This window comes from Melanerpes formicivorus, unplaced genomic scaffold (genome assembly GCF_026170545.1).
Source record: "Melanerpes formicivorus ecotype bairdi unplaced genomic scaffold, bMelFor1.0.p_v2 SCAF_19, whole genome shotgun sequence".
NCBI classification, from domain to species: Eukaryota; Metazoa; Chordata; class Aves; order Piciformes; family Picidae; genus Melanerpes; species Melanerpes formicivorus.
Genome location: NW_027142371.1, coordinates 4,401,109 through 4,421,218, shown reverse-complemented (window position 1 = coordinate 4,421,218; position 20,110 = coordinate 4,401,109). Strand labels below are relative to the sequence as shown.

The 20,110-nt window shown below is 53.3% G+C and overlaps 2 protein-coding genes across 3 annotated transcripts; both read left to right on the top strand.

Moving 5' to 3' along the window:
- The first annotated feature begins 103 nt into the window (after window positions 1–103).
- On the top strand, window positions 104–5,829 carry PIGT (phosphatidylinositol glycan anchor biosynthesis class T). Its single transcript, XM_068149854.1, has 12 exons — window positions 104–296; window positions 1,111–1,288; window positions 2,106–2,233; window positions 2,708–2,808; window positions 2,966–3,052; window positions 3,308–3,395; window positions 3,478–3,575; window positions 3,868–4,033; window positions 4,123–4,323; window positions 4,799–4,964; window positions 5,101–5,184; window positions 5,321–5,829. Exons 1-12 carry the CDS (start codon window positions 125–127, stop codon window positions 5,571–5,573), a joined length of 1,722 nt encoding a protein of 573 aa, XP_068005955.1. The 5' UTR covers window positions 104–124; the 3' UTR covers window positions 5,574–5,829.
- Window positions 5,830–7,690: 1,861 nt separating this feature from the next.
- BLCAP (BLCAP apoptosis inducing factor) lies at window positions 7,691–16,503 on the top strand. Of its 2 annotated transcripts, XM_068149853.1 has the most exons (3): window positions 7,691–7,857; window positions 10,853–10,901; window positions 14,878–16,503. In XM_068149853.1, the coding sequence occupies exon 3, from the start codon at window positions 14,966–14,968 to the stop codon at window positions 15,227–15,229; it is 264 nt and encodes an 87-aa protein (XP_068005954.1). In that variant the 5' UTR covers window positions 7,691–7,857; window positions 10,853–10,901; window positions 14,878–14,965; the 3' UTR covers window positions 15,230–16,503. The 2 variants fall into 2 exon arrangements, with proteins under 2 accessions (XP_068005954.1, XP_068005953.1); XM_068149852.1 differs by lacking the exon at window positions 10,853–10,901.
- The last annotated feature ends 3,607 nt before the right edge of the window (window positions 16,504–20,110 follow it).

Genomic DNA, 20,110 nt, shown 5'->3' with positions numbered 1-20,110 from the left:
CCCTCACCGTGCGGGACGAGGCGACGCCGGGGAGCGGCGCTGCATCTCCACCGCGACCCCGGAAACGGCCGCCATTGGCCGAGGGGCCGGAAGCGGAAGTGGGTGCTGAGGCGGGGCCCGAGGGATGGCGGCGGTGGCGGCGCTGGTGCTGCTGCTGCTGGCGGCAGCGGGGCCGGGGCGGGCGCGGCGAGACGTGCTGCGGGAGGAGCTGCTGCTGAGCCCGCTGCCCGCCGGCGACGTGGCCGCCACATTCCAGTTCCGAACGCGGTGGGACGCGGACCTGCAGCGGGGCGCGGGTAGGGCGGGCGGGGCCAGGGGCAAGGATGGGCGGCCATTGGCTGCGGTGCGCGTAGGATGGGCGGGGCTGGAGGGTAAGGTCGGGCCGCCATTGGCTGAGACGCGGCGCAGGGGGGGCGGGGCTGGTGTAGGGGGTAGGCCTAGTGCCGGGGCTATTTGGCTCCGTGATGCAGTGGGGGATTGCAGTGGGGGATTGCATCGGGGTGATAACGTCACTGCGTTAGCGCGTGACGTCAGAGGGGCAAGGGATGTTCGGAACAGCTCGGTGGGTGCTGAGGTGAGCACAGAGCAGAGCTGCAGGGGGCTGAGTGCTGAAGTCACATCAGCACGAGGGGTTTGGTGTAGTGACACAGGCTGGGGTAGTGCCAGGGGAGGATGTTTGCTGTGGCCAGACCCTGGTGTGATGTCAGGGGACATCTTATAGTAGCCTTCTGGTACCTAAAGGGGCCTACAGGAAAGATGGGGAGCTGTACTTAATCATGGAGTGTAGGGATAGGACAAGGAGTGATAAGGAGTGACAATTTAAAACTGACAGAGGGGAGATTTAGTTTAGATATTAGGAAGATATTCTTCATTGTGAGGTTGATGAGATGCTGGCACAGGTTGTCCAGAGAGGTTCTGGGTGTCCCTTCACTGGAAGTGTCCAAAGCCAGGTTGGATGGGGCTTTGAGCAACCTGCTCTACTAGAAGGTGTCCCTGCTCATGGCAACGGGATTACATCCAGATCTTTAGGTCCTTTTTAGGTCTTCAGCCCCTTTCATTCTGTGAAGGGGCTGGGGGGATGAGCAGGGCAAGAACTAATGCTGCCCACAGTCTCTCACTACAGGCTGTTCCCGAAGGCACTGGGACGGCTGGTGGCAGCACTGGGTGTACGGGAGCTCCACCTTGCCCTCACCCAGGGTTTCTGGCGCACCCGGACCTGGGGGCAGCCACCCCTCCAAGCGCCTGCTGGTGCTGAGCTCTGGGTCTGGTTCCAGCCCACCGTCACTGAGTAGGTACCGCAGCTGCGGGTCTGTCGTCTGTCCCTCTGGGTCCTCTCTACAGCCACTGCCCCCAGGAGCTGTCACCCCCTCACATGAGGCAGCCATGGTGTGTGCAGGGGACTTCTGGATTGGAAAATGTCCACTGGAATAAAGAACCTCCAATTCATGAGCAGTTCTAAGGAAGAGCAGAATGTAGCCCTATTCAGTATGTGTAGCCTGATGTGGTGCTGAGGGCAAATCCTTGGTCACTCAAGGAACAAGTAATTCTCCTGTGGGCTCTGTGATGACAAGCTCTTCACTGCAGAGGTTATATCTTGACCTCTTAGCTGTGACTCACTTCCTTTGACTTCCATCCAATACCTGTCACCACTTCCCTTAGTACACAGCCACTGTTTGAGGCACAGCAGCTCTGAACTCACAGAGGTCTCCTCCCTACAAAAGGCCTGTCCCAGGTATGCTGGTTAGCCTTCAGAACTGCACCAAGGTGTTACTTTAGGTCTCACAGCCTCTTCTCTGTAGACTACACATCACTTCCCATGTGCTCCCTGGTCCCCTAGCCCCTCCCCTCAGCTGCACCTACTGCCAGGTCCCTGGCTGTGTGAAACTCTGCCAGCCCAGGGGCTGCCCTTGGAGTGAACATACCCTAGATCTCAAGCAACCTACACGGCTGTAGACTGCATGACCAGCAGCCTCTGCCTGCATGCTTCTTCCAGCTTCTGAAAGCTGGTGTGGGCACCTCTGTGTATTTATTGAATGTTACTGACTTAATGCTTGTTGAACTGAGGATTTGAGCTGCTGACTAATCCCTGGTATCTCTTCTCACAGTGTTGACAAAGCCTGGAAAGAACTGAGTAATATCCTCTCAGGAATATTCTGTGCTTCTCTCAACTTCATTGACTCAACCAACACAGTCATCCCAACAGCATCCTTCAAGCCCCTGGGCTTAGGCAATGGTGAGTCCAGCCTGCACTCAGCTCTGCCCTCTCACTCTTGCCTCTAGCTTTTGTTCTGTCCGTGCCACTGTGGGAAGTCCTGGCGCAGATCCTCCAAGGACTCTGGGTCAGTTAACCTTCTCCTGGAAGCATTTCCTCTTGCTGTGAGTGAGGCTTGAATGTGAACAGAGGAAACCCACAAGCAGTACATGACAGATGCTCCCAGGGCCTCATCTGTGCCTCTGGAAAGTATTTTGTGAAACAGGGAGGACTGGGGAATTTAAGGCACTCATTAACAAGTCTGCACCCTTACCTCTTCTTTCCAAACGACTCTGAACAGAGTGGGATCTATTCCTGATCGAGCTTGTGGCATTTCTGGCATGCTGAGAGGGTGGTGGGCTGTGGGGTACACCAAGGGTGGGGGTGGAACAGGTCTGCTTGTGCTCTCATGCCTGTAGCTGTACCAGCCTGCTGACCCTCTGCCTCCCTGCTCAGGTACAGATCACCATCTCCTGCGATACGCTGTGCTGCCCCGGGAGGTCGTCTGCACAGAGAACCTCACACCATGGAAGAAGCTGCTCCCGTGTGGCTCAAAGGTAATGGCAAGTCCTGCTGCCTCACTGGGACACCCCCAATGCAGCTGGGTTCCCAACAGCAATCCAGGAACACTCTCTGCGAAGTCTCAGCAAGGCCTTTCTCTCAGGGGGAGCAGAGAACAGACCTGGGGCTGAGTTTTCCCTTCTCTCCCCACAGGCTGGGCTTGCTGTGCTGCTGAGGGCTGAGCGCTTGTTCCACAGCAGCTACCACTCACAGGCAGTGCACATCCGCCCCATCTGCAGGGTAAGCACAAAGCTCAGCACCGCCTTTAACACTCCAAGAGAAAATCCAGTGCCACCTTGTGACACTGCAAGGTGACATACTGATGTGCCCAGCTCCCTTGTGGTCACTTCACTGTGTTTAACATACCTGTCATCCTGCTTCTCTGGTCTCCCTTGCATCCCAATGGGATTCTTGGAGACCTGGTGGAGTGCCAGCTCCATGCTGATGTGCTGCTCTTCCAGAAGGTGTGATCTCACCCGTCTCTCCCTTGTTCAGGATGCCTCTTGCCTGTCTGTGTCCTGGGAACTTAGACAGACCCTCACTGTGGTCTTTGACAGCTTTGCCAGTGGTCAAGGAAAGAAAGGTAAGTTTGGTAGCAGTGGTCTCTGGAGAGCCCCTGGCTTGCAGCACTTTACTCTGCCTGCCACTGACTTTGCTTCCTGCAGATTGGTCGCTCTTTAGGATGTTCTCTCGCACGCTTACCGATGCGTGTCCTCTGGCATCGCAGAGCAAAGTCTACGTTGACATCTCTCCTAAGAACAAGGTAATGCTCACAGACCAGAGAAGACCCCCTGCTCCCTCAGTTCAGCCACTTAGTGTGGCTTTGAAACATCTCACCTCCATCTCCTGCATGGCCAGGCCCCCCATGAGCCCTCCCAGGGCTCATGAAGGGAAGTGGTTTTCTTCCTCTGAGCAAGGCTGGAGGGATGAGCGTGGTGGTGTTAACAGCACTGAGCTGGCTGTTGGGTGGGAAGGGTCAGGGGCAGTCAGAGGGTCTTTGCCCAGCATTCACAGTTAGTTTGAGGGTCACTTTGATCATCCATTTGCTTTCTCAGGAAAAGGAGTTACTGGAAGTCACCCCACCTCCAGCATCTCTACATGAAGCTGTTGTCCAGGGCGAGAAGAGAACCTATGCTGTCTACGACCTGCTCAGCCCCTCGCTCTTCAACACATCTCGCAGCCTCAACGTGCAGCTAAAGTGGACACGGCCCCAGGACACCTGTGAGTGACCAGCACCTCACCTCACTCCACCTACACCACCAGTCAGGGCTGAAAATCATCCCATTTTCGTATCCTTTTCTCTTTGATAGCGGAGCTGCCCACACCTGTCCTCCATGCTCACCGCTATGTGAGCGGGTACGGGCTGCAGACCGGGGAGATCAGCACCCTAGTCTACAACACCCACCCCTACCGTGCCTTCCCTGTCATCCTGCTGGAGACTGTGCCCTGGTACCTGCGGCTCTATGTGCACACTCTGACTATCATCACCAAGGGGAAGGAAAACAAGCCAAGTAAGTAAACCCTCCCATGTGCACAAGCCACCCGATTCCCTTGGCACAAGAAGTTCATTCCAGAGATGGTTTCGTCCCTCCCTTGGGCCCCAGTGGTCATTGGGAAACTGGATTGGGAAACAAAACACCTTAGGATGTTTTCCTAACCTTCAGTTCACTGCTTACAGCAGATGATACTTAATAAAGTCTGTTTTATAAGAAGCACATGGATGTTGCTTCATAATCCAGAAAGGATCTAAAGGAAGGTGAATTGTTCAGAGACCTGATTTAAAACCAGGTCTTGTTTTGTATTTGAACCTTTCCTTATGAGCACCTGACTTTCAGGGGTCATCAGCTCTAAAGACCAGCCACATGTAGCTTTAACTCATGTTTTTTGCTGCCTTACCCAGAACAATGCAAGCAGGAGCTCCCATCCTGTGGGAGGTGTGAGACAGAACGAGGTCCTCCCAGTGCCACTGATGTGTCTCTGTGTTAGGTTATATCCACTACCAGCCAGCCCAGGACCGGACACGGCCTCACCTCTTGGAAATGCTGATCCAGCTGCCAGCCAACTCCATCACCAAGATCACAATCCAGTTTGAGAGGGCCTTATTGAAGTGGACAGAGTACCCACCTGACCCCAATCATGGCTTTTATGTTGGGTAACAACATTCCTCAGCTCCTCATTCCCTTCCAAGCCTCATGTAGGACTTGCTGCCCAGGTCTCTGGGGACAGGAAGCACTTCTGCCATCTTTTGGCTGGCAGGACTGACACGAGCATGTCCTTTGTCTCCTTAGTTCTTCGGTGCTTAGTGCCCTGGTTCCCAGCATCATTGCAATGAAGGAAGTGGACATGGAGCAGAGCCCTCTCTTCACCTCGCTGTGAGTGTGCCCTTGCGGGGGAGCGGGAGCCGTGCTGCAGCTCTGGTGAGCTGCCAGCCACTGTCATCCTGTCTGGTGAGCATGAAGCAGTCCTCCTGGGTGGGCTGACGCTCCCTTTCCCGCTCCCACTCTCCAGGTTTCCTTCCTCGGATGGCTCCAGCTATTTTGTGCGCCTGTACACGGAGCCGCTGCTGGTGAACCTGCCGACGCCAGATTTCAGCATGCCCTACAACGTCATCTGCCTGACCTGCACGGTGGTGGCTGTGTGCTATGGCTCCTTCTACAACCTGCTGACCAGAACGTTTCACGTGGAGGAGCCGAGCCGGGGCGGGCTGGCCAAGCGCCTGGCCAACATCATCCGCAGACTCAGAGGGGTGCCCCCGCTCTGAGAGAAACCAGGGCTGGCCACGGGGCTCCCTGGGGAGGCTTGCTGCATCGCGTCCCTCCCCATTTTGCTGCCTGGATCTCTCTTCAGGATCCAACTGGCTGAGAGATTGCTGCCATTGTTGAGATGGGGAATGTCTCTAAGCCTGTCAACTACTGACCTGCACTGCTATGGGACTGGAAAGGGTCTTAGGCTTCTGTCTGGGAGGGGTAACTTATGTGCTGGGAACGAGCCTGGGAGTAAACTTGAGATGTTTTGTATGTTTGTGCTGCTCCTGCTTGGTTTTACTTTGAACTTGTAAGACTGTGAGCTGCTAGGTCTCCAGCATGCTTCCTGAGCCAGCTCAGGGAAGGGGAAGGAATGTGATCTGCAGGGAAGAGACAGGTTCCTCTGCTCTACCATCTCACCTTCTACAACTGCCACATTTCATAGCTCCCTCCTGCCACACTTCACCACATTTGAGCCGGCTCACAGATTAATTTTGGGGCATACCAAGGGTTTGGGCATACTTCAGCTATACCAAAGATTTATTTTCTTTCTCAGCAAAAAGCAGCCCTTGCCCCTAGCTTCTATTTGCAGCATTTTGAAACCCTTCCACCTGCTCACCCCTGTGCTGCAGCACAAGATCCTCCTCCTCAGCTTCCACATCTACTCGACAGCTCCCACATCTACTCGACAGCTCCCTTGCACCAACCACTATCACCTGAGCTTTGGGGAACCTCTGGGCTTGGCAGACCCCAAGTTCCAAGCTACAGCCCGCCAGGCTCTGCTGGTAGGCAGCAGCCTGATCCCTCTCTGGGCTGGGAAGGCAGGAACCATGGCACTACTGCACTCTAGTTATTTTCATGGAACACAAGGTATGGCCGTGCTGTGGTTCATGCAGAGCCAGAGGATGCTGATGGGGCTCCTCAACTCTTTCAGGGCTTTGTCGGTTGCATCTCAGATACAGCTTTTGTGATAGGAACAGACAACTGCCTACAGGCAGCTAAACAAGGCAATCGTTAGGAGAAATATTCCCCAGAATCAAAGCAAAGCACAGCCAGAGGTCCTCTTAACAACTTCCACTTGAACAGAAAGACCATAAACCCCCCACTGCCTCCTGTCCTGCACAGCCTGTTCCCACTGCCCTGGGATTATTTTTCCCTTCCCTACCAGAGATGTTTCTCTCTCCAGCTCCTTACAATCTGTTCCACTGGCTCCATGAACACATGGGTTTGGGACAGTCCCTCTTCCCCTCTCCGGGTGCCCCAGGTCTCTCAGCCTTTCGTCCTCGCAGAGATGTTCCAGGGCCCTCAGCATCTTTGTAGCCTCTGCTGGACTCTTTCCAGTAGTTCCTTGCCTCTCTTGAACTGGGGAGCCCAGAACTGCACACAATACTCCAGGTGTGGCCTCACTATGGTAGAGGGGGAGGAGAACCTTCCTCAACCTGCTGGCCACACTCTTCTTCATGTACCCCAGGAGACCATTTGTCGCCTTTGCCACGCAGGTACATTGCTGGTGCATTGTTGCCTCCCCCTGGACTTGCTTCCCAGCAGATCAGCCCCGTACTGTACTGGTGCAGGAGGTTATTGCGACCCAGGTGCAGGACTCCACACTTGCTCTCGCTGAGCTTCATGAGGTTCCCTCTACCTACGTCCCCAGCCTGTCCAGGTCTCGCCGGATGGCAGCAAAGCCTGAGGGGGTGTCACCACTGTGCCCAGTTTGGCACCACCAGTAGACTGGAGGGAACACACTGCGCTTTCCCCTAGCCCACTGATGGGTATGTTGAACAAGAATGTACCCAGGAGGCGGTGCAAAGAGGCAGGCGTGCAACCGGCACTTCGAAAGTAAAGCCACACAGACACACAGGATTCCTACAAAAGCAACAAAGCTCCCCAAGACCAGCGGGCGACACCCTGCGGAGCCCGACGCCGGCGCATGCGCCCTGCCCGCCTCACGGGGCTGCCCGCAGCGCTGCCTGACCGGCCGGCACCGCCCGACCTGCCGGCACCGCCCGACCATCCGGCGCCTCCGCACCGGCTCTCTTCGGCCGCCGCCGCCACCACCACCGAGGCCCGCGGCGGAGCTGCTGCGCTGCGGGGCCGGCCCGGTGCAGGCCGCGGGGACAGGCGGGAGGTAGGCAGCCGCGGCGGGGCCCTGGCGGAGCGGCGTCGCCCGGTCGGGGCGCGCAGGCGGCTGGTGGGGGGCGTCCCCCGGCGGCCTCACCCTTCGCTCCTCAGGGCGCGGCGCGAACGGCCCCGTGGCGGAGACGGCGCCGGGATGGCGGCGTGAGGCCGAGGCACCGTGCCGTGAGTAGGGGGAGTGGAGGGGAGCGGGCAGGGAGCACGCCGGGGCCCAGCCTGGCTTTAGGCCGGCAGCAGGGCGGAGGAAGAGGCGGGGGGGACGGCGGGCAGGCGGGGGGCTGTCGGAGCGGGGGGCGATGGTTCGGAACTTAGGGGACAGGGTGAGGACGCTCGGGGGGTTCCTAACGCTGTGCCGGCGGGAGAGCCGCGCTCCCGGAGCCGAGCGCGGCCGCGTTACACAAGAGCCGGCGCCAGCCTGGATTAGGCTTTGGTTATGGCCAGCCTGACAGGAAGGCAGCGCTGCGTGCGTCCCCCGAGACACTGCTTCCTTCTGTACCTCAGCTCCCAGCCACGAGCATCTCACAGCTCACCTGCCACCTTCCAAACCCAAAGACAGGCCTGTTTCTGCCCAGAGAAGACAACTCGGTGACATCCTTTTGTCCAGCACGAATGCAGCAGCCCCCCGCAGTGCTAGTGCCCGGCCAGGCACCCGCCCGCCAGCACTCTGAGCCGCTTGGAGAGGCAGATTAGATGCCCTTTTGTTGTACCAGCCTTGCTTGTTACATCCCAAACTGGCAAGTACAAGATGAGAAGCTCTTAAATACACCACCACACCAGTCTCTGTTGCACTTCATTCCCCCTGTATCAAAACATTACAGTTGATCTTGCAGTTACTGTCACAGTGGAGCAACCTTTGCCTCACCCAGCTCTATCTCGTTAACTCCCCAGAACCCCCCTGGCCAGTGCTGTATTTTTGCCTCCCTTTACCCAAGACACAGAAAGCACTTTTTTGTTTTCCAGGCTGTATTCAGATTTCTGAAGCCTGTCAAAGGCACAAAGTGAGAGTCAAACAAAAATAATGATGATTTTTTTCAGGGACCTTGGAATGGGGCTGGAATTCATGGTCTGTGACAGTTAAAGCCAGAGGGTGGGCATGAGGACCACTGAGAATTAATATATCAGTACAAATGGAAGTAGCCACATTTCAGATGGCAACTGCTGATGCTGACAATCTCTTCCCACCACAGAGCTGGCTGACTTAGGGTTCCACCCCTGTGGTTTACCTTGCAGAGAGACACAAGATCTCACTGCTGCCTTCTGCAGGTGGAGGTTTTCTCACCCTGCTGCGGCATGTGCGCTGCAGTCCGAATGGAGCAGGCTCTGCTCCACCTCAGGATCAGTCCTGGGGCGGTAGTGAAGCTTGGAGAGTAGTTGTGACAGTGATGAAAAGAGCAGCTCAGCAGAGAGCCTCAGCTTTTCATGAAATGAGCTGCTTTGGCTTGTCTCTATCTCGAGGGACCATAACACTTTGTAACCCTGAGGCTTGGTTTGTCAAGGATTTGCCACTCTTTGGGAAGCTGTTTGCAATTACACTGCACCATTGCTGAGTCTTCATCAAGTGTTCAAGGCTTTGCCAAAAATTGAGGACTCACTTTTTCCAGCTGAGTCATACTGGCAGATAAAGCTTTAGGAAAAATAGCAGTGAGGCCAAAAAAACCAAAACCCCAACCCCCCCAAACCCTGAAGAAGTTAAATCCTTGATACTGCAAATAGGTCTTAAAGCTTGAACAGTTATGGTTCTTGGGGCTGTTACGAGCAAGGGTTGGCATCCAATGTGCTGGTCTGCTGTTGCTTTTCTTAGCTGAACTCATCAGGCCTGTCACTTGATAGCTTACTGCTTCCCCCCACCCCTGCCAGTGCTTTGGATATTGTGTAGTTTTTAGCAGCTGGTTTGGGTGCTGCTACGTGGCTACTTCAGAGATGGTTTTAAACACAAGCTGACAGCACAAAGCACTGCCCACACACATCAGCTCCACTTAGGTGGCTGGGACAGGGGTTTGACTTCAAAAGTTTTGAGCAAAGTGTGCTACAGGTGAGCCTTACCAAGGAGAAGCTCAGAGCAGGGCCCCAAGGCCCACTCTGAAATGTGTGCCTGCTGTCAGATTGGGATCTAGTCAGTGTGGCTTTTTGTTCCCAAGCAGAAACTGCAGCTTCTAGTAAAAGGGAAGGTTGACACTGCCACCCCTCAATAAAAAGGTTACTAGGTCTTTTATTGCAGTTTCGGTTGCCAGCTGGGGAGGTTCCTTGCAGACAGGGGTGGCTTGGTGGCTGCCTTGGTAAGGGCTGAACAAGCTGCCATTATAAGTGCTTACTGAAAGCTGGCTGATTATTCTCCTCTGTCATGGTAAATGGACTGTTAAAGAATGAAGACATTCTTGGGAAGGGTACAGACTTAGTGTTGGCATACTGATGGATAAAACCTATGGTGCAGGAACACCTCCCTGCCTCTTAATTGCTGAATTAGCTTATGGGATGTCAAGGAACAGCTTGCTGGCTCCTCAGATGGTTTCACTTTAAATCAGGGCTGATCCTTTGCTGTGCTGCTCACCTTTGACTTGTCCTAATTAGTTTTGTTTCTGGCTGGGAAAGGTGTGCTGCTGTCCTCATCTTGCCCCTTGGGAATCCTCCCCACAAACACGTGCTAGTGGGACCTGCTGGTTTGGGATGCTGTGGGGAGGGGAGGTGACAGAAAGGCAGGCTGTGGACGTGATGGAAGTGGATTAATAAGCATGTAGAAAAACTGTGGTGCTTGCTGTGCGGGAAACCTCCCCAGGCTGCTCCTCTGTCTCCCAGAGTGGGCAGGGGGGAGGCTCTAGTAGCACTTGGAGATCAGGAGGAGCCACTGACAGTGAGGACAGCAGTGGGAACATGTGACGGGTGCAAAGCAAGTTTAAGTGGCTCCCAGAGCTGTGGAGGCGCGAGAGGAGGCAGTGGGGATGTGATGAAAGGAGCTGTCTGGTAAACACGAGTGGCAGCCAAGTCAGATGACTCTTGAGCACGAGAGCAGTCTTGAGGAGCACAGGACACCAGGCTGGCTAGGGAAGGAGATGAGTCAGGCTGGGGAGAACAAGAGCAACTGGTTGAGGAAAAGCAGGGTGAGGTTGTGAAACAGGGAGCTGGTAGAAGGACTGTTGGGTGACAGGTTCTTATTTGCCCTCAGACATGGTAATCTTCAGCTTGGATCATGAGGAGGGGACAAAGACAACAAGGTAGGAATGTTTCGTTTGCAAGTTTCACCTTGCTTGATCATCTAGGCAAAATGGAATATTGTTATGGCTCCAAGGACACCAAGAAGTGTGACAGTCCCTGCTCAGTGAAGAGTTGCTAGCAGGAGATGCTGTTTCTCTTTGATAGAAAACAGTGTCATGGCCAGCTGTATAAAGAAATCTCCACCAAAGAGCTAGGATAAGTATGTGCCTTACTAGTGGAAAGTTCCTTCAGGAAGACAGCTGCAGAGGTCTAGTAGCAGGTACCTTGCCTAGGATCAGCAGGCAAAAGGGTTTTCAACCTTTAACTGATGGATAGCAAAGGGGCACATGAAAACACAAGCAAACTGACTACAGAAACCAGAGCTACTGTTGGAATTCTGTATTTGTTAGAAGTTCAAGAGGTTTGCAGGTCAGAGGGCATTGACATTGAAACTTCATGGTAAAGATAACCACTATTAAATGGGTCTTTATCCTGCAGAGTGATTGCATCAGTTGCTACAACCAACCAGCCCTTGCAGGAAATACCCATCTTTAAAAATGGGTAACTGGTTCTGAAGTAGGGTTGTGTTTGTGGGAGGTGTTCAGGTGATGCTTGCACACTTAGGATCAACTCACTGCTCAAGAGTGTTGCCACTGAAGTCTTTACCTTGGTGGGAAGGCTGGGCTGTGGGGGTGAAATGCAGCTACATCACAAGTTATGGTTGTACTCAAACTGTGGTGAGTTGTGGAGTTTGGGGGCTAAAGGCTCAACAGCAGCATGTGGCCTTATTAAGGCTGAGAGGTTTAGGACATTAATCCTGGAAGATGGCAGAGCTTTGTGCTTTGCTAGAGCAGCCTTGTGCTCTTCTGATAGACACATTGTCTGAGGTGGGTTTTCAGCCATTCCTCTACTCTAGAGGCAGAAAGCCCAAAGCAGTTGCCTCTAGGCACCTCTAAGGAAACCTTCAAGAAGAGGAGACCCAAAGACTGTTACAGTTACAGAAGTCATAGCTGATGTGACTTAAGGGATGGAATTAACAGAAGCATAATGTGATGTTTACACAGCTCAGGGTACTGCTCAGGCTTCAGAGCACTTGGGAGAGGACTGCAGGAGACTTCAAAAAGAATATTTGAGGAGGATTAAGATGGCTGCAGATCATTGATTTGGTTCAACTTTCATAGAATCACCAAGGTTGGAAAAGACCTCAAAGATCATCAAGTCCAACCTGTCACCCAAGACCTCCTGACTACTAAACCATGGCACCAAGTGCCACATCCAATCCCCTCTTGAACACCTCTAGGGATGGTGACTCCACCACCTCCCTGGGCAGCACATTCCAATGGCTAACAACTCTCTCTGTGAAGAACTTTCTCCTCACCTCCAGCCTAAACTTCCCCTGGCACAGCTTGAGACTGTGTCCTCTTATTCTGGTGCTGATTGCCTGGGAGAAGAGACCAACCCCTTCCTGGCCACAACCTCCCTTCAGGTAGTTGTAGAGAGCAATAAGGTCTCCTCTGAGCCTCCTCTTCTCCAGGCTAAGCAACCCCAGCTCCCTCAGCCTCTCCTCTTAGGGCTTATGCTCAGGGCCTCTCCCCAGCCTCATTGCCCTTCTCTGGACACATTCAAGAGTCTCAATGTCCTTTTTAAACTGAAGGGTCCAGAACTGGACGCAGGACTCAAGGTGTGGCATTCAGTCACATTCAGTTGTCACATTCAGTGCAATCTGAACTAGAGGGTTGGGTGATGGGGGTTTAACTACCTTTCTTCTCAAATGTTTGTTGTTAAATCTTTCATCTCCTTGGAAAGAAAAGTTACCTGATGCTTCTGCAGTACTTTCACTCCAGGAATATCCCCATGATTCACAAAGGCTAGCAGAGAGCATGCTTTGCTATGGAATAAAACTGATTTCCAGTTTACAGATGAGGGAGACAGGCTTGGGACTAGACTTCCTCCTAAAGATGCAACTGAGTGACCTGCATAAACCAGGACTAACACTGAGAGTTTCATTCCTTTGGCTTTATCCATGCTGCAGCATAAAATAACTTCCTCCTTATTCTTTGGCTGCCTAGCTGCAGCTTAGTTTTGCTAATTGGACCCCAGCTGCCCTCTCTCTGCTGGAGAACACTCTCTTGCAGCAGTGCCAGCACAACATACTTTCCCCAAACACTCCTGGTGGAAATCTTGGCCGTGCTCTCGCTCACTGACATCAAAGCAGACCCTGCTGCTAGGAGCACTGTGGATGGCAGGGAGCTTCCTGCTCTGACAGAGCTGGTTGGTACCCGTGAGCTTGCAGAGCTGCAAGACAAGCCTGACCTCAGTGGTTTGTTGGAAGAGAACCATGTGTGGTTTTCTCTTGGCTTTTCTGTGCAGTCCCTCATTCTCTCTCTCCCTTGGCCAGGAAATCCCTTCTCCTGCCAGCAGGAGCCAATGGGATATGCTGTTTGTTTACCTTCTCACTCCTTCGTCCTACTAACCTTCCCACCCCCACCCCCAGTTGTAATCCTAAGGGGCTAGGCTCAGTCCTTCATTCTCCTGTCAGAACACTACTCAGTGGAGTTTTTTCAGATGAAAGGATTGCTGCAAGGAGCTGTTCTGACCGGGCTGTGCTTAGCTGGGGTGAGGCCATGGTGGTGTTCAAGTCTGGGCTGTCCTCTTACCTGTCTTTGTGCCCTGGCTGGCAGCTGTTTTGTTCAGTGCTGCTGCATGTCATCATGATACAGGGGCTAGCAGGGAAGAGCATGCTTCCCAGCTCCACCATTCCCTTACAGGTTTTTGGGGTGATAAGCAAGGAGTACCTTCTTCTCATGGTTTCACTACTGTGTGAACTGAACTTCTGGCTATTCCCTCCCAGCAGCACTGATCTTCTAGCCTCACCTGCTGTTGCTAGCCCAGCCTGCAAAACTCCACCTCTCTTCCCCCTTTCAACACCTGTAAGGCATTTGAAATTCCTGGATGGAGATGTTTGTACTGCTTAGAAACTACAACCAAACCCCCCAGGCTTGGTGTAGATATGTTGCTAAAGGGGGAAGTGTGTTTTCTGGAGCTGGAGTGTGCTGCCACCCCTGGCTGCAGAAGCCCTTAAAGCTCACTGTTTCCAAAGGGTTTTATAATAATCCAAGTGAGGAAATCCTGTGTTTACAGCACTTATGAAAATTGCTATTTGGAGACTGGCCCCTCTTTGATCTATTTGTATTCTTTGTCTTATCTGAGTTTAGCTGATTGGCAAAGATTCTAAATCCCTTAAGCAGGACTGGCCTTCTCTTTTTTTTGCAGCCTGGACATATGTATGGCTTGAATTCTCTGCCATCCTGCTGAGAGACTTAGCCTGCCTAAAGACAAAGCAGTTTGCATGTCTAACACTTCCTAGACACTCCTTGCATCAATGTTTCCTTAAAACTTCACTGAAGCACCAATAGTTTGTCCCCCCCGTTAGAACAGAATAGAATAAACCAGGTTGGAAGAGACCTTTGAGATCATCAAGTCCAACCCATCACCCAACACTATCTAATCAACTAAACCATGGCACCAAGCACCCCATCCAGTCTCCTCCTAAACACCTCCAGTGGTGGTGGGCAGCCCATTCCAATGGGCACTCTCTCTATGAAGAATTCCTTCCTAACATCCAGCCTAATCCAGCTGCATTTCTTCCTACCACCACACAAGCCTGTGGACAGTCTGGGGTAAATGTGTGTGGGGAAGGCAGTGCAGTTGGTTTTCCTTGCTGTTTGCCCTCTCCCTTTGGGTTTCAGCTGAAGAAAAGGATCTCCCAGCTCTTGGCCTGGGTAAAAGCCTGAGAAGCAGAGTGCATGAGATACACTTAGACACCAGCAATAGATAACTGTGTCCCCAGCTGAGTGGTTCAGAAGGCAGGAAGCTTCCCAGCAGCTCTGGGACACACCAGAAGGAGCACTGGGAGCAAAGGAAGCTGTACAAGAGCAAAGTCTGTCGATGCATTTGCTGTGTTTCTGAGTCTGACATTTCTGCCTCTCCCCACAGAGCAGCCTGCCTGCAGGAGGAGTTACTGGAGACTATTCTGGAGCCCATCTGATCGCTGCTGCCCCAGGGCCCCAGCCAGCCAGCCACCATGTACTGCCTTCAGTGGCTGCTCCCTGTCCTGCTCATACCCAAGCCCCTCAACCCAGCATTGTGGTTCAGCCACTCAATGTTCATGGGCTTCTACCTGCTGAGCTTCCTCCTGGAGCGGAAACCTTGCACGATTTGTGCCTTGGTCTTCCTGGCAGCTCTATGCCTCATCTGCTACAGCTGCTGGGGGAACTGCTTCTTGTATCACTGCACAGGATCCCAGCTGCCAGAATCAGCTCACGATCCCAGCATAGTGGGCACCTAAAAGACAATAACCTTCCGGTCTGCTGAGGGCTCCTTTTGCTTTTGGAAAGGGGGTGGGCTAGGGAGGAGGGAGGGGTGCTGGGCATGCGACTGGAGTAAAACCAGCCTGTTTCCTGTAGCTCTGTGTGGACTAGAGTGGTAAATTCCTCCCACTCTGCCTGTGAAATTCAACTTGTTTACTGTGTGAACTCTGGCAGCACCACCTGCTTTTTTAGAAGCAGAATTGTTTTTCCTTCCCGTATCACCGGGAGCGGACACCAGCCCTCCTAACCAGAGCTGGTGGAGGGCTGAGCTGCTGGCCTCTGCCCAGCTGTCTGTCCTGTGGCACTCCCCTGCCTGCTTTAGGCCACTCTGGTCTAACTCAGGGCTCTCAGCCCACCCATTCTGCCCGAGTAGCTACAAGATTCTCTCCACCTTTCTCTTTGCGGGGAGCCAGCCTTCTTGCCTTGCTGATCAAGGGCAAGCTCGACAGCTCACAGATGCACTTGGCCAAAAGCTGCTGGAGCCAGAGGCAGTTGAGTCATCTCCTCCTGCTCAGCCTGCCAAAGAGATGTGTGCACTGTCGAAGTGCTTTCTGAACTACTTCTGCTCTGAGCTCATAGCCTGAAAGCCTCAGTTATGCTGCTGCTTTTATAAAGCCTCACAGGTAGTGGAGACTTGTCTCTTCCCCTCCGAGATTTCCAGGGTTTATCAAGGTGTTGACTGTTGGGATAAAAGAGCAGGTATGCTGCAAGATGTGGGGTCCTGAAAACCACTGTGAACCTCACTTAGAAAACTCATACTTAGTCCAAAAGGCCAGGGGTGGACAGGGCAGGAGAGGATCCCAAGGTGAAGGGGTGGCTTGAAGCAGTAAATGCTTCACTCATTTTTCATGAGAGTGGTTTTGGGCCAGGGATGACAGAAGGTGCTGGTGCTACTGAATGGAGGAGGGAGAAGGCTGGAGGTGTCTCCATCTCCCCTGGCATGAGGATTCAAAGAGCCAAGGTGGTGGGGCAGTCCTACAGCCACAGCAGTGCAGAGCTCCAGGCTGCAGACACTACTCTGCAGAGATTGGTTTGTGAGGAACCTTAGAGGTTAACAGAAATACTCTGAACCTCCAAGGGTTCCCTTTCCTTTCCCATCAGTTTGTCTTCACTTCAGTCTGGTGGTGGAGAGCAGCAGAAGTGGCTGTTGCTGTCCCAAGGAAGTTCAAGCAATGAGGTTGTGAAACTTGCAGAGTATTGTTTGTTCATTGCACAGCTGTTCAAAACGTTTAATAAAGCTTTATAAACTTTGGCCTGTGGCCTCCTGCCCAGTGTGATGCATTGGCTGCTCTTTGCTGGTGCCTAAGCCCAGTGATCATGTGTCTGTTGTTCTGTTCCCAGCAGCACTGTAACCCCAGAGAGTCTGCAAGCAAGAGGCAGAGCCTGTTTGCCCTGTTGCTTCCAGCAGCTCCTCATTAGCTGCTCAGCCTAGCTGTGAGCAGACCGAGAACCACGCTGGTTACACCTAAAGAGACTCATCTTGCACACAGCACAGGAGGTTGTGTGTGGTGTCTCTGCACTTAGGTGACAAATTCCCCCTTCCCTTACCATTTAGGATGTTAAACCAGAGCTGTGTCCTGAGCTGCTAATCCTCTGTGCTGACAGTAAAAGTGCGACCTGCTGAGCCCAGCCCTCAGCACCACATCTGCTCAGCCTGTCCCCTGCTGAGGGCAGAGAGCAGGCTGCAAACCAACTGCCACGACTCATCCACAGGGAGATTCAGTTGTGTTGGCCTTCCCTCAGCTTTGGCCATGACCCTGTGTTGTGCTGGGGAGAAGAAAGGGGACATGCTGCAGCCAGGCACGGGGCTATCGGATCTGACAGCACCCAGGAGCACCACAGAGAGTTAAAGGGCATAGGAGCTGTGCTGCTGGAGCTGAGACCAGCTTCTTCCACCCTTGCTCCAAGCCCTGCAGCCCAAGTCCAAGTTGGACAGGGTTCAGGGCTTATCAGTGTTTTCAAGTCTAAATAAGAAAGTGTGTGCCACATCACCAAGAATAAGCATGACAGCTCTGTCACCTGTCAGGCTGAGGGAAACCCCAGCAGCTGCCGTATCAGCTACAGCACAAATGACAGAACGGAGCGGGGAGGGCATTGCATTCATGAGCTCTGTCAGCACTTCCCTCTGCTCTGAGCAACTTCCAGCTTTCAATGGAGTAGAGCTAAAGCAGTTTTCAGGAGCACCTTCTTGTTCCTAACCAGCCAGCTTGCACTCTGCAGCAATTTGAATAAATCCTAGCCATGATGCCAGACAGTCCTTGGGATGAGAGCAAGCCCTGGCTTTGTACCCAGGGTTCAAGGCAAGGCATGGCTGCAGGGTTCCCAGCTGCAGGGCCCAGCTTGGACCTAAAAAGCACTTCAAAAAGGGAGTGCAGTGACAGGAGAGATCTGGGCAACTGATGGGTAAGGAACCCATTTTTTGCAGCCCTCCCTCCCTAAGTGCAGATTGAGAGCATGCTTTGATATGCTGCTCACAGTCCTCCCCAGCGCTGCCTTACCCTCTCCAGGGCTCTGAGATACCATCTTCATTTTAAAGATAGAAAATTAAAGCAACTTCATCATGGTCAGACAGAAAGCCTCAGGCAGAGTGAGGAACCCAAGCAAGGTCTCACATCTCATGCTAATGGCCTTCTTGTCCTCTGCAAAGAGGTCACAAAAACCCCAGCCTGCGACTGCGGAACAGGTCGAACACGATGGCTCTGGCAGAGCCCTGGCACAGCTCTGCTGCTTGTGCACCACCAGTGCTGCTGAGCCCTTGCAGACAGCACCTGCACTCGCAGGCAGGTGTTTGCTGGCTGCACAGGAGAAAGCTCAGAGGAGATGCTTTGTCCTGATCTCAAGGAGCCTCTCTATGTCTCTGCTAGAGTAGCAGTAGGGTGGTTCTGTCCCCAGTGTCCTGAAGGCATCAAGAGGTCTCTGCACGGGACTTGTGCTAATGAGCAGGCACTCCCAGGGGGTAGCTACACTAGTTACTGAAAGCAGTGGGGTTTAAAATGCCACCAGTGTGGTGTGCCAGGTCCTGTTGAGCCTGGACACTGCCCACAAGGGCTTTGGCAGAGAGGAGACTCAACACCTTGTTGTATTATAATGTCCATCTGTCTGGTGCATCCTAGATACAGGGAGCAGGAGCCTTAAGCTGTTCCTTTGTCTTTCCATTTGAAGGGCAGATCATTTTCTTTTCTAGGTCATGTAACAGATCAGTGACACAGCAGGGTTGGGGGAGGAAAATCTACCAAACTACCCTAGAAACAGAGATGCAGCATACATCAGGTGGTCTTTGGGCTCCTCACTGCAGCCTCAATGTCCAAGGGCTTCTCACTCCTTCCTCACTGCTCATCAGCCTCAAGATGAGGAGCTGGAACCCCACAGGGCTTCCCATGGAGAAGGTTTGACCATGACTGCCTGATGTTTGGTAGAATAGACTAGACTAGAATAGGCCTTTGAGATCATGGAGTCCAACCTATCATCCAACACTATCTAATCAACTAAACCATGGCACCAAGTGCCTCATCCAGTCTCTGGTAGATGAGAGCCCCAGCTCCGCTTGGAGTGCAAGTAGGAAGCTAGCTGTCTGGGTCCACCACAGCCACCAGCTTGCTCTCCCAGCACCTGCCCATCCATCCCTGGATCTCATCAGGTGCTTAGCACCTCCTGCCTGGATACTCTCCCTGCTTACCCTGAGACAAGCCCTCAACGTGGCCTTAATAACTTAGCAGCAGACAGAGGAGAGAGGTTGATGCCACCGAAGAGCCGTTTGGGCTGGAGGCACCCAGCAGCCAGCTCAGAAAAGCAGCAATGTCCAGAGATGCAGTCCTGCTGCTGACAGCACCAGGCTCCCATGGCCTCCCATCCCCTCACACCAAACCCCACTGAACCAGAAAATGAACTTTAGCCAAAGCCAGTGTGCTAGGGAGGCCACAAACATTGCTCAGGGCCACAGAGAGCCCTGCCAGTGCCCTTTGCTCTTGCCTGTCTCTTGCTCCTTGCACCAAGCTGTTTCCTAGTCCTCAGTGAAATCTCAGGTGAAGCTACACTTCAAGTAAGGACTTTAACTCTTCCCTTGGGAGCCTGGAGGTTAACCCTTGGTGAGAGGGTTTTGCTACTCCTCTGAGCAAAGACAAATCCTCTGGTAGCAGGGCAAGGCAGGAGGGATAGCTTGGGTGTCACCTAATCCTGCTGCTGGGGGGATGAGATGTGAGTGACAGAGTCAAGTTTTATCTTCCAAGTCAGTGTGTGTGCTTTGGGGAAACTCAAGGGAATCTTCAGGTCAAACAACTCACCCTGGCCATTTTCAAGCTGTTGTTAGCACAAACTGCCCAGCCCAGGACCCCCATCTCCTCACCAGCCCCCCCCTAACACACAGAGCCTCTCCTGGGCTTACAAGGCACAGCATGAGCATGCAGCAAACAGCAAGATTAAGTCCATTACAGGAGGCATGTGGTGTAATCCCCAGGAGCATCTGCCTGGCTCAGGCTGGGGATGCCTGGCAGGGGCTTCTAGCTGGTCTGAGTGACCCAAGGGGAATGTCTCCACGGCTGACCAGCCATAGTGAACTACAGGTCCTGCCAACTGCCTCAAGATGCTTCAGCTATCTCCAAGGCTCAGGACTGGCCACAAAGTGAATGAGACAGATTAAGGAAGAAGCAAAGAGTGGCACTTGGAAATACTGAATCCAGTGCTCTCATCCCCCAAGCACAACCCACCACAGACACTCACACTGTCCCAGGGCTCAGGCTGCACCTCAGCACCCTGCCTCTCCGTGGCACCCCATGGTTGCCCTTCAGCACCCCACAGCTACCCCATATCTGAGCAGTGGTGCCAAACTGGCAAAGCCCAGGGCCAGAGGAACCTTGGCTCCA

Bases quoted from the DNA above. Each gene is read 5' to 3' on its own strand.
- PIGT (XM_068149854.1), top strand. From the start codon at position 125: ATGGCGGCGGTGGCGGCGCTGGTGCTGCTGCTGCTGGCGGCAGCGGGG. The intron at 2,234-2,707 runs GTGAGTCCAGCC...CTCCCTGCTCAG, and splicing joins GCCCCTGGGCTTAGGCAATG to GTACAGATCACCATCTCCTG. The intron at 3,396-3,477 runs GTAAGTTTGGTA...TGCTTCCTGCAG, and splicing joins CAGTGGTCAAGGAAAGAAAG to ATTGGTCGCTCTTTAGGATG.
- BLCAP (XM_068149852.1), top strand. From the start codon at position 14,966: ATGTACTGCCTTCAGTGGCTGCTCCCTGTCCTGCTCATACCCAAGCCC.